At 35.4% G+C, this 13,521-nt stretch overlaps 2 protein-coding genes across 6 annotated transcripts; one reads left to right on the forward strand and one right to left on the reverse strand.

Moving 5' to 3' along the window:
• The first annotated feature begins 1,045 nt into the window (after positions 1-1,045).
• On the forward strand, positions 1,046-10,690 carry LOC101743721 (uncharacterized). Of its 4 annotated transcripts, XM_004923645.5 has the most exons (7): positions 1,046-1,315; positions 1,402-1,487; positions 4,022-4,153; positions 6,201-6,307; positions 6,399-6,539; positions 6,619-7,700; positions 7,780-10,690. In XM_004923645.5, exons 1-7 carry the CDS (start codon positions 1,276-1,278, stop codon positions 8,844-8,846), a joined length of 2,655 nt encoding a protein of 884 aa, XP_004923702.3. In that variant the 5' UTR covers positions 1,046-1,275; the 3' UTR covers positions 8,847-10,690. The 4 variants fall into 4 exon arrangements, with proteins under 4 accessions (XP_004923702.3, XP_037868198.1, XP_037868194.1 ...); XM_038012266.2 differs by lacking the exons at positions 1,046-1,315; positions 1,402-1,487 and adding an exon at positions 3,021-3,279; XM_038012268.2 differs by lacking the exons at positions 1,046-1,315; positions 1,402-1,487 and adding an exon at positions 3,026-3,449.
• Positions 10,691-11,947: 1,257 nt separating this feature from the next.
• Positions 11,948-13,179, reverse strand: LOC733017 (NADH dehydrogenase; the record flags this gene model as incomplete). 2 transcript variants are annotated; one of them, NM_001047012.1, is given in 3 exon segments in its annotated part: positions 11,948-12,409; positions 12,513-12,626; positions 12,960-13,179. In NM_001047012.1, coding segments are annotated over 3 exon segments (462 nt in total). In that variant the 3' UTR covers positions 11,948-12,229.
• Between the last annotated feature and the right edge of the window lie 342 nt (positions 13,180-13,521).

Below are 13,521 nucleotides of genomic sequence, written 5' to 3' on the forward strand. Positions count from 1 at the left end.
AATTTATAAAAAAAATTAGAATATACTAATAGGCTTTAAAGTAAGCCTGCTAAAATGAATAAGCGAATGCTATACATTCCATTTATGCGGTAAATCAAGACAGTTTTCTTGATGCTGCAGATGCACACAGCACGGTAAGTCGACTATAGGTATGCTTTGGATTACGAGACTGGCTGGAGATGATTTGAGTATGAAAGAAGATTGATTCGCGAATCAGCTGCTCTTGAGTTGTTAAGTCTCCTTTGGAGGGGCTCAAGCAGCTGTTAGCAAATCCCAACCCTCCGGACTGAGCCTTTGCTCGCCCACCTGTTCTGGTAAAGCTGGAAAGGCCGTCGGGCCATCAGTAATGCTTTCTTCCTAAAAAAAGTATAAAAGGTTGAAGTTTAACAACACAGCAATTTATACCTTGAACAGTCAAATTTAAAATAAACAATTTATTTAAAATCACATTTTGATCATTACATAGAAAACGCAACACGGTCGCTCTGCCATTTAAGACAACAACATTTTCAAATAAGCCCTTTTTTTCTTCTCCTGAGTCGGCATCTTCATTTCTGAATGTATTGTCCGGTTTGGTGACTGTTCTCTCATAACCCGATGTACAACTTCTCTCGACGCATCGTCAGCTGTCCTAAGCGCTTCAAGTATAAGCATGCCGTAAGTAACGCGATCAGTTTTTACCAACGCGTAAATAATCGACCACGTGGTCTTTTCCTGTCGACATGACCTTCTACAATCAGCTTTTCGAGGTTGTCAGGATTTCTATGAGCAGTGTGTCAAAAATAGTTAAGCATGAGCGTGTAACAAATTGTAGAGAGTCTGTTATGAGAACACTTTGACTTTGAGGAACACTTTGAGAAAATCTTTTTGTTAAAGTACCACGACAAAAATCGTGAAGAAAAACTTTGTACGGAAGTTGATCGACGCCGCGCCGATGGCAATTTGACCTGCACCGGGCAATGACACTTCACGCTGACAGTATTTTTTAGAAATCGAAATCGATTATGTTTCTGGATCGATAATGATCTATGTTAAGCATTGATTATTCTACGTTATCTACGGAATTCAACACAGCTGTCAATGACATTTCGACGTTTGAAACGTATCTTTACGAAATGCGATTTGCATTGCTTAATTCATATAAATAACATTTTAATTAAATTCCGTTGTAAATAATTAATTTGTATTCGATCGAGGTAATGATTTCGAAGATCTGAAAAATGGCGTTTAATTGAAGCGTCATTCAGTTTGTGCAATTATTATTGACAAAAAAGAATGGCCTCAACTTTGAATTTAGACGAAAAATTCAATCGAGGTGCGTGCGTCATATTTTTAATGTGACCTAATTGAAAAATGCACGAAAAGTATTGTGTTATAAATTATATAATTATTATGTTACAGTGCGTAGAAACTTTTGTTTTTATTTGGATATTGACGACCATGGAATAGCACGAATATTGTCTCGACGAATTCAAGACATGGGGCTGGTAAGTTAATTTAATAACATGATATTTTTACCGCCAAAAATGAACCTATTTACTGTTATAATATGCAAGTAAGTAAACATGTAAAGACATTTTTGGTTATATAGACATTGAAATAAGGCTAATTTATGAGCGCTTCTTCCTTAAAACAATCTGCTTAATTCGACTATTATTCAATTTGGTCACGTTATCTTAAAAAAAATGTTCCGGTTTACGTAAACTCTAAAGACGTCGTCAAGTAAACTAAGTTAAGTACTAAGGCTACGAAATTTATGAAATGTTTTGTTTCATAAATTTACAAAGAAATGCAAATGCTTAAAATATTATTAAGAAATTAAATTAATTCATCAAAACAAAATTTAAGTTTTAAAAAAATGGGACGGTTGTAGAAAGTTTGCCTGCTCTAGTGCGAAACGGAATGTATCTTTTCCGAACCAATGGGTAGCTAGCAATCTTCCCCCTCCAATATTAGCGCTATTGCAGCGCCTCCAGTGATCAAAACAAAAACTATTGTGAAATATCTCCATCTTGTATGACAGATTTGTGTTTGTTGTTACTTTTCCGATTTTATTTAGTTAATATGTTTAAATTCAGTTTAAAAACATTATGAAAGATGTAAAACTTATTGTCGAACATATTTACAAACAAAAACGTATTTTAAATTATGAACAATAGCAGTGAGACTCAATTCTATCAGTGACGAAGTGGTCGACTCAGTGACTGGTATATAGTTACTTATTTTTGTGATAAGCGGAGCGCGGGTGCCTCGCGGACTGCTTTTATGTAAGTATATACATCTTGTTTTGCCCATACGTTTGCGTATGCCCGGACAGCGCGTTTGAGTCATAATCAGCCTAAAAAGTATTAAAAAGTGACATAGTGGCGAGTCTAGCTAGTAGTTAACATTCAATTTCAGGTCATCTTTTGTAGGGTCGCGGCCGAGTCGCCGCCGTCGCGTGAAATGCAGCCGGCCGAGGCCGCGCCATACTCTCTTTCGCGCTGCGCTGCACTACATTCAATAAAAATGCCGTTTCAATTGTAGGTTCTTGAGCCAAGCGTGTGACCGCTTAATTTTTGACAGTTGTTATTGCGTACCGCATACACCGAGAATTGACTTTTATGTTAAAATGTTAAGGGTCAATTTCGTATGCACGGTGATTGTGTGTTATTTTTTTGCGCGGGACGGTTGGCGCGAGTCGCGTCGACTCGGTCCGTGAGCCGTATTTCAAGGAAGCCTCCATAACGTGTGTGGAGGCTCCGAGCGGCGTCGATATCTCACCGCGCCCGGCGCCCGCCTGCACTCCCCGTTACAATGTGTCAATCGCGATGTTCGCGCGAACTACGCGTTCCGAGAATGCTCATCACTAACTATGTCCGTGTGTTGTTCGATTGCAACACACAGCACGTATTAGGTCAGGCCACTGCACTCGACACTTTCGTAATTAAATCAAACGACATAAAACTCGAATAGTAAACAAAGAAATTCCAATTTGCATAATGTAACTCTTAAATAGAAAATATGTCAAAATTGACGTTTCGATTGTTTACAAACAATACGAATCTTTGACTTCTTTGTGAATTAATAATTGGTAAAAATCTGGCTTACTTGTTGGCAACACCAATCAGTGATCACAATTCGAAATTATAATGAATTTTTCTCTTTTTTATTATAAACACCCTTCTTCTTTTATTTTGAATACTGTAGATCCTTCATTCATTCTTTTTAAATCCAATCCCATATAAGTTATAACAAAAGTGAAACAAACTGAAATGAATGCTGAGTGAAAACAAATTGGTAAAGGGGGTACATATGAATAACTAATTACCTGCATTTAAAAAAAAAGTGTTAATAGTAAAACATTATTATTATTTAAAATTGTATTTTATGAAATCAAATATCTGAACATACTTATTTCTGCTGGTTGTCTTAAAAACTGTTTGAATGCAACTGCTTTCCTGAGTAATGTAAGTTCAACAAATTGTGATATCTGAGCAATTCATATGAACAATGTGGCTGTAATTTATGACGTTGTGCAATCATAGCATAATATGAACCTACACGTGAAGATACCATTCAGTTTTTTTCTGCCATGATCTAGTCATACTTAGGGTTTTGAAGGGTTGCATAGCCAAATTAATGGTTGCAATTTATTGAAACAGTCTTTAATGGTATGGAGATTCAAAAACTGTCATTGTTGTGAAAATTAAAAAAAATACTCATTAGTGAAGTGTCATTGTATTGTTATAGTGAGAACAACGCTGCCTGTCTATGAATCTGTATCTTGAGTTCATGAATGACTCAAAATAAAAAGATAGTATTGTCTCTATTTTTTTTTCATTATTCATCATGTTTTTCACAATCCCCAATTATGTCAAAAAATACCAGGTGTGCTCTTGGACCAGCTGCCGTACTATATCACTCAAAAATGCATCTTAATGAATATGAATCTATGTGTAAAACAGATATACAGTACTACAGACCATTGTATCTCTGTATATGGTAACTCCAGAGATCTGATAAATGTTTATTTGAACAGCAACAGGAGTGCTACCTGTCATCTCGTGTGAGCCACGTCGTGAGATCGCGATGTCCTGAGCGTCGTGCCGATGCCATGCTGCAGCGGGCGGTTGCGCCCCACCGCCCCTACGTGCTGCTCACCGTGCACAAGGTATCAATATCAAACAATTTTCTCACTTGTTACTCTTGATGATTTTTGTACCTTCCACCTTGCTCATTTTCCAAATAGAAATTTAAAAGATGCTACTTTTTAACCTATAAATCATCTTCTGTCAATGGAGTGGAATCAAAAAGTAACTATATTTATTCAAGCACATCAACTAATTTGGGATGTAAGTAGTAATATGTACAGATTTTTGTTGGAGTAGTTAGTTCAGCTTTGATAGTTTTACAATTTACTAAATATATCACATCTCATCATGTAATGATAATTGTGTACCATCTGTATTCAGGATAATACTAATATATTATTTGCTAGTGATAAAAAAATAAGAAAATGGTTACTTTGTTGAAATATGCTTAAATTTATATTGCAATTTGTTTATTTATTGGAACTTAACAATAATGAACTGTATAGTTTTTATTTATTAAATCACATGAAATAAGTTCACTATTAAAAATGACGGTGATGCTCATGGGTGGATAATTATATTTTCATAAGTAAATGATTATTATTAATGATTCAGCTCTAAAAAAAGATTATAAGGTTGCATATTAGAAAAAAAAAACTGATGTGGTCAATAAAGTTTTTTTTTCTACTCAATGTCAGTTTTCGTGTATGCAAAATGCAAAGCTTCAAATTCTAATATATTAAAAGTTTGTTTACATAATAATCAATTCCCACAAATGAGTACCAACTTTAGTAATAAAATGGGTACTAATGGTAACACATTTTCAAGAACTACTCCCACAATGAACATTGTGTACTGAGTAGTAATTTCTGGTAAAGCATTTTAAGAGCCTAAACAGGTAGTAAAACTGTACTCATTTTTGTTGTGAAATACTAGTGTCTTCCGATTTAAAGTGTGGGATTGTACCTTACATAGTGTATAATTGAAACTCACACCTAATGTTTCATGGTTATTAACATACCAATAAAAATCTAGAGACCCCTTAAGCCTAAGTGAACTCTGGGCTCTTTCTCTAATCTTGATTATAAATAAACAGTAAAAATATATAAAAATATAATAAAATAGACCAACAGAACATCTTTAAAATAAGGAATGCACATTTAAAGGGAAAATCTCTGTATGTTGTAGTCATTGGGTTGGCAACTACACAGTAAGTTTACAACTATAGTAATAAATATCCACCATTCACGCTTGGTGGAGGATGGCTGTATAATAAAATGTGATGATAAACCATATCTAAACTATCTATCTAGAGAAATCAATGAGTTCATCTTTAGGGAAGCCTTTTGTTGATTTTATACAAATAATGGTTAGTAATAGAAAATGTATGAAAATTAAAATTAATGACTGGTAGTTCTTGTAATCAAGTTTTAAAACTGTGAAAATATTGTCATAAGAAGATAATTAATAATAATAAAGAAGTGCACGCAAGTGCTATTAATTTTTTTTTAATAAAAATGGTGCTACACCAAGTATTTTGTATGCAAATTATATCATTCAGAAGTCAAAACAGTAAAATCCTGATATGGAAACTGAAAAACCTGATCTGTGCACTTAGCCTTAATTGTCAGTCAAAGATTAAAATCATGCAATAACTCAAAATGTTTGTTTTATATAATTTAAAACATTATAATATCAACCCAAAAAAAATGTTAATCATGTAAAAATTTAATAACTTCATGTTTTGATAACTCCGCATAAAATAATATAAATGTAGGTAACTGATGTATTGACACATTCTAATATAATATCTTGTAGTTTCAAGTTGTTTCTTTGTGACATTTTTTAATTTATTTCTACATTTAGGAAAAGTTACAATTTTAAAAAACAAAATTGTCCTATATAGAGATCGAAACTGCTTCAGGTAGGCAAATATGATAAAAAAACTAAAGCCAATGATTGAAAGGCAATTTTTTTCCAAATATAATCAATTTGAAATTTTAATTTCAACTTGTGGGTGCATGGTGGCCTCTTAGATATTTTTTATATTTCACCTATCAATTAATTTGGGTTACTTTAATGCTTTTTATTCATATTTATTCTCACAGCTATTTATTAAACTTTCAGGCTGTAAATCTATTGGATAAGCTATATGACACGTTCTTCTCTACGCAGCGTAAAGCGCATGACAAGCACTACCCTAAACATTATATCAAGATTGAATTTTTGGACAAGTATGGAATGTTTCTAAGAAAAAATCCTCTTGTACTTACTGTTCAAAGGTAACTATTTTTATTTGATTGCATGAATTTTTTCTATTTCCAGACTGTGGCGGCCCGTTTTCAAGGAATTCTATGTATGGCCCGAGATATCCATAGAACCTGATCCGCCTAGAGAGAAAAAGGAGAAGACAGAGTCCTTAAAACTAAACAATCTTAAACAAAGCACAAACACAACAGGTCAGAAGTAAGTAATTTACAACCGAATCTACCTTATTTTAGGGCATGTCCACTAAAAGAAGCTAATAGTTATCTATTGATTTTAGAATGACCAGAAAAAATAAACCTAAAATTAAAGAGAAGGAAGACAAAGAGCCAAAAGGAGGCTACTGTGAAATGTGTAACGCAGACTACGCTGATGCTGCCTTACATAGACGATCCCCACATCATTTAGCATTTGTCAGAGACCACACCAACTTTTTAGCACTGGACTCTTTAATCAGCTCTGGTGCAGATGTCACAACATTCCTTGATAAAGCTACACCTATAAATGGAGAAAGAAGATCACTAAGAAAGATGTGTAATGGTGATATTGAACTTCCCAAACGGCGATCCAAGAGGTCCCAATCACCAGATTCAACCATGAATGGAAGCCAAAGTCCTAAAAGGAATGGGGGCCTAGACGATGAGAAAAAACATAACACTAGATGTAGCAAGCGTACTGAAACACAAGAAGACAGACACTACTATAAGGTAGTGAGCACTAAACTTAGATCTAGTGGTGGATTTCAAACCAAACGCAAGGACTCTCCTCCAGCTTGTAACGGCACTAAACCATTAGTAGTTAAGTTCAGAAAAGTAAGACGATCAGAGCTCTCGGTTCTGAGTGATGAAGCAGAACAATTTATGTTCCCAAAACGTGCAAGTTCCACAAGTTCTACTTCATCAGATGATGAAAAGGACCTCGGGTTAAGGTCAAAAAGCACACCTCAACCCCCACCGATTTCTATAGAAAGACGGAGATTAGCTAGACCTGTGGCACTCAAGGAAGAATCTTCAGAGGAAGATAGCTGGCCTGAAGATAAACGACGACGGAAACGACGTACACCAGTTGTAGTGAAACGAGCTCGCAGATCCCTAACTAAACCTGTGGAAACTGTTGTGCAGCAGCCAGTACCTGAAGCTGTTAAAGACCTAACTCCACAACCAGACCCTGATACCAACCCCTTAAGAGAAGAACCCACCGAGAAATGTATGAAGTGGGAAGATGGCAAGCTGAAATATACACCAGCTGTCGAACAACTGGAATTTGCCTTTGAATCGGTTCCTCGAAGTGAACCTTGGTATGAGACTTTCAAAAGACAAGACCAGGATAAAGTAATTGCTAGGAATGTATCACAATATTTTTGTAAGTATTCCTTTATTAAATTTTACTTCATTTTGACTTGATACATTATGTATTAAATTAATTTAAAATAATTTTTCAGCCGTTTTCTCGAAGTCACCAGTGTTACCATATGAAATGGGTCAGTTGCCGCCTTTAAAGCCAAACTGTTGTCCTTTGAGCGATCTAACGAAACGGGAAGACAAACCTGGGCCGTCAAGGTCCTATGGCACGCGAGGCATGAAAAAACAAAAAGTAAGGAAACGAACAGCAGCAGTTCTCGCACTAGAGTCACACCCGCGAAAGTCGCCGCGAGAACACGCCTCCACCCTCGCCATCCTAGGGTCCGCCGGTCTCCTACACCGTCGCAAACAACACGACGACGCCAAGTCTACCGCCTCTGAAGACACCCTCAGCGATGCACCTCTCAAACTTGAGCCGCCTCCTTCAGAGCTGCATCAGGCATCAGAGCGTCTGCAGCGGTTTTTCTCTGAATTGTTCGAAGACACTGCCGAACTCGAAGTCGCGGACGACATGACCGAAGGACACGCCACCTTCAATACTCTCGCCACCGCCACCAACGCTCCCGACGTCTCCAGCCTCATGTCTGAGTGTGAGCGCTGTGATCTCATCCGGAATGAAATCAAAGAGGCTGTAGGACGACCGCGGGGAAAACGAGGCAAATTCAAAAAGAAGAATCGGACGGGCTGGCCGAACAAGAGAAAACAGAAAAAAGAATCTCGAGGCGACAGCATTGAGTCCGAGAAAGCTGAGAGCGTAGAGAGATCCTCGGCCGAGCCGCCCGATGATGACACCGCACGAGATATTGTCAGCGAGGAGGACGCCGAACCTTCAGAGCTCGAAAATGAAGATCCGCCCGACATGACCACGCACACTACACAGGATCGAACATCAATCGACTCCCAAGAAACAAAAACAAATGTCGACTTAAAATTAACTCCATACAAAAGCGAGAGCAAAAGAGACTCCGATTCGGAGAAAGATGACAACAAGAGCGTGTCGGAAGATGAGAAAGAGCTGAAAAAGAAGAAGCGTGCATTGCAGGGTCTATGTGAATGGTTGCAGCCTGTAGTGCGTGTGGCGCGGGTGGAGACGCGCACTCTGCGCTCTGCCGCACGGCCTGCTTCGCGAACCAGACCGCTGCGGTAGCATCCCCGCCACTAAACAATAATAATGTTCCTTCTCTTCACATCAAGTGTTGCGGTTTTATTAAGTGATTCGGTGAGTGCCTTTTGAAGTTGTGGAAAAGACTCGAAATATTGTTCAAGAACCGCTCACAGCATCAGTGTATGTACACTTATATACTTTAATCACTGCAGTCTCCTGATCTCGCTAGACTCTGCATGAAATGAACTACAGTTGACTTAGAATGATGTGTGACCGTGAATAAGTTTATTTATTTCTTATGTAAATATGATTTAGTTATAATGTTTGCATGGACCCTTAATAGGTGACTTAATTTTGGAGTTGATAATTATTAAAGGAGCTGTGCAGTATTTTGTTTAATTTTAATCTTTTTCAATAACTTTGATTGTTTTTCAGACGCTTTTTATAATTAAATATAGTATATTATGTTAACTAAAGAAAATGCTATTAACAAATTTTGTAATAAAGAATCTTTAAGCTCTGAAAAACTCATTTGTTGTTAGTCTTTTTTTGTTAGTCAAATTATTATAGATCTGTTTTGAACAGGTTATTTTGTTGAGCTCTGTGAGGAATGAAAATTAAAGTGGCTGGAAATGATCGTGTTCAACAAAAGACGCTCGTTTCGAGGCTTGGAACTTCGAATTTACTTTGTACATAGCATTGTAATTTATGTAAGATGTTAATGTATGCATGTGTAAAAATGTACATTGTGATCAAACTGTATACATTTTAAGTGGTGGTAATTAATATGTTGCCAAACCAAAAAATAATCAATTCAATTTCATTTATTGTACTTTTTTGTGACAAATTTAATATACACAGAAAAAATGTGACTAGCATTTGAAATGAAATATAATTGTGAACTCATGAAGTGGGTGAGACGCGAAACTTGAGTGTGGACATGAACTTGATACGATACAATCTGTGACTACTATTGGCATTGTTAATGTCTGCAAACAACATTTACCTTTCTCGATTGCAGCCTATATACAGTCTTGCATTCTGTGGCAATTACGACAAAGCAATAGTTCTTGTAATTTGATTAGGATTGCTGTAATTCTGATTATATATAAATTGACTATAAAAAAAAGATCATTATCTGTCAAATGCAGTACACATATTAAAGTCTCCATAGGGACAAATCTATAATTTTTTTTTACTGTTCCATAATGTTCAAGTTTCGTATCCACTACCGCTACCCAGTGTGTAACTTAGTGTACAAAAGTAACAATGTATGCTTAGAAGTTTTTTCTTTTATAAATGGTTGAGTTGACGGAGATGGGAAAGAGATGCAGGGGGAACCAAAGTATTATTTGTGTACTAGTTGTTTCATTGTTTACTGTTAGTATAATTCAAAATATAGTACATTCCAGAATTTTATTGAACTGCTGTTATAGTGCAATACCGTAGTAGATTTTAACATTGTACATAACCTTTCAACTCTTGACGTCCAATGGAAAACGTAGTGATGTAATGAAACACCTACCAAGAATAATCTTGTGTAACTAACCTAAATACAAATATATTACCGTTTTGAATAAGTAGTTTATCAATAAAACCAGATGAGACTTTTCTCTTGGACAAAATAATAGATTTCAAATACTTGATGTAAAAATTTCTGAAACTTTTAAAGATTACTTTCTCAAATCTGTAGTATCTCAATGTTGCCTGTATAATTAAACCGAATGAACCATCAAAATTTCCGTAAATATAAAAATTTAAGATCTGATTCACTTTTCAGTAGTGCGTGTAAGTGTTGTGTTTTATTATTAAAAAAGTGATAATCCACCGATTGTGTTGACCCCTGTCTCCTGATATTCCAAATAAAGTTGTATAAAATATGATAAGGCCCTCTGTTTTATTGAATTATTCTAACGTGAGATCACCAATAATATATTACTGATGAGGTTTTTTTTTTGATAACGCCACTTGTCATGTCTTTAAAGCGGTTAGTTGCCTTCAATAGTATTATTATTCGCCAATAGATGTCGGGAAGAGTTGATTATTGAAAACACGAATATAACCACATTTTCTGAAAATAAATCGTACCTAGATTGATTTATCGCCCCCGAAATCCCCTGTATATTAAATTTTATGAAGATTGAGCCGTTGAAGAAGTTGTTATATATATTAATATACAAGAATTGCTCGCTTATAGGTATAAGATAAAATTAAATAATAATTATTATATATAATATATGGATAAAAATAGGAACAGCGATTTAGTACTAGAGATAAAATATTTATTTTTATTGGATGATTCTATTCTATTGTATGATATTATTTTATATTCCTGTTAAAGGTACAAAAAAACCCATAAGACTAGAAAAGGTATACCCTAAACCCTGACCTATTTAATGAAATATTATCAGACAATGACTTTTAACTTCATTCAAAAAACATCGCTTTAAAAAAAAGTGATTTCAAAATCATGACTTCATTTTTGGGAAAATAGTTTTCCTCCAAGTGAAGCTAAACACCAATCACAACGAATGATGCCATATTTCAGTATTTCTGTGTTATGCTACAATCTATGATCAGTTAAGTTGAACACCACTGCTCATCTACTCTGCAGGGCACAGAATCTATATGAAATTGTCATTTATAAGATAGTATAAAACTAATTAAGATTTGGTATTTTAATGAAAATTTTGTCTTTCAAGAGTACTAGCATGCTTAAGTTTATTGTTTGAGTGACTTCCTGAGTTCACCTGGCTTTTCTGGAAAAACAGGATCACTGCTCCAGGCATGTTAGCAATTGCCAATATTCTGGCAAGAGGAAGGCAATGTTATCAAGTATGCACTGCTGTCCTTCATGTCATGTCCCATCATAATCACCCAACATCTTTCTTCAAACAAGGTTTGAAATAAGTTCTTATTTAGTAGCTTTATGTGTGTCATTGTCAAGATCCATTAGTAATGGTAGCCACTTACCATCATATAGGACATAGCCCACCTTGAAATACAAAATACTCCAGCAGTTTTGAAAATCAATAAAAATTAATGACAAATAATAGTACAGATTTAAGGCATTTTCTCTTTTAAAAAAAAGGGACTCTCGAGTCAAATGCTTATTTAGCATGAATTATGAATGAAATAAAATGTGATCTATTTACTATTTTATTATCAGATAATGTACCACCAGATCAAATGAAATACAAATGATCTATTCTAACAGGCATATAATTAAAAACAAAACTTACACTTTTTACACAATGGTCTGAAGTGCACTGATAACGTTTGTGTAAAATTAAAACAAAAGTTGTCTAATCACTAAACAATACTTTTAGGCCAGTTGTAAATTAAGAAAATGCAATTTTGTGTTTGGTTTGTTATCGTTTCAAAAATACAACTGGTCCAAAATTATGAAGTTTATATTTTTTTTATTATTCATAAATATCTTCCTTGTCAGCAATGTATTGGACAATGTCTTTTGGTCTGACCAGTCTCTCTGCATCACCATCCGGTATCTCAAATCCAAATTCATCTTCCATTGCCATTATGACCTCAACATGGTCCAGTGAGTCAAGACCCAGATCATTCATGAAGTGGCTATCTACAGTCAACTGAAAAATAAGAGAAAAATTATTTTATATTTCTTTATCTTAGAATAAAACTTTATGCCCCACCAGTTTTGCACTGACTGTAATAAAATTTCCACAATCTAACCTGTTCAGGGTTAATTTTGTCATAAAGTTGAAGTACAAGCAGTACTCTACTTTTTATAAGGTCTAAGGTGAGGGGAGGGCCACCGCTGTACTTGCGGATACCATGTTTCTCGTTCTGAAACAAAATATTTCTAAATGAATATTATGTACCTGACTAGCACTGAGTTTGTCGTAAGCCTTGCACACTTTCAGGACTCGCTCCTCGATTTCCTGAACCGAAAGCTTAGACTGCACGCCTGTCGAGTACCGATGTGATTGTGGTACCTAAACAGTTCGAGTTATCACTGTAATTTTGTTATGCAATAATAATTGAGGTTATATTGATTTTGTTTAAAACAGACTCGAGAAATTTATAATAATATAATGTTAAGGAAATATTTCATTGTAATATAATGATCACTATACGGCCCAAAATGCATTTTATTATATCAGTAGATAAGAGTCTTACCCCATTCTGAAGGGCCTGACTTTTGTATATTTTGACAGCGGCTTTAATTGTGCTGAACTTTTGCTGCAACGCAACGGTCGAAAGACGACATGTTACGGACGTTCTATACGTTGTTGATCTCCGTAATAGACCACCGAAAGCACTTCGGAAAATATTCGCAGCAGCCATTTCTTCAAGCTCACGAAATGCTTTATTTTCTTTCAGCAATTCTCTCTCATCGAATCCGAAAGCCTGGGTTGCCAAAACCTTTAATACAACTGCAATCGATAAACTGTGTCAGCTGTCACGTATAGGTACATAAAGAGCCAAAACATTTAGCTCAGACAGGTATTTATTTTTTTCAAAACAGAGTTAATTTAATTTATTGAAGTCGTCTTGGCCTAAGGTATAAGATGCCCGCGATGCATTCAAATGCCGCAGGTAGGTACCAGTTTTTCCAACGAAATATTTACTAAACAGTTAATTATTTACGATTGACTTCTACGGTGAAGGAATAACATCGTGTAATAAGAATCAAACCCGCATTTATAATTTGCGTAATTACTGGTGGTAGGACGCCTTG

Source organism: Bombyx mori, chromosome 8 (genome assembly GCF_030269925.1).
Source record: "Bombyx mori chromosome 8, ASM3026992v2".
Lineage (NCBI taxonomy): Eukaryota > Metazoa > Arthropoda > Insecta > Lepidoptera > Bombycidae > Bombyx > Bombyx mori.

Excerpts from the sequence above, each read along its gene's own strand:
- LOC101743721 (XM_004923645.5), top strand. The coding sequence starts at position 1,276 with ATGGCCTCAACTTTGAATTTAGACGAAAAATTCAATCGAG. Across the intron at positions 1,488-4,021 it reads GAATTCAAGACATGGGGCTG|CAACAGGAGTGCTACCTGTC; the intron begins GTAAGTTAATTT and ends TTATTTGAACAG. Across the intron at positions 6,308-6,398 it reads AAGATTGAATTTTTGGACAA|ACTGTGGCGGCCCGTTTTCA; the intron begins GTATGGAATGTT and ends TTCTATTTCCAG.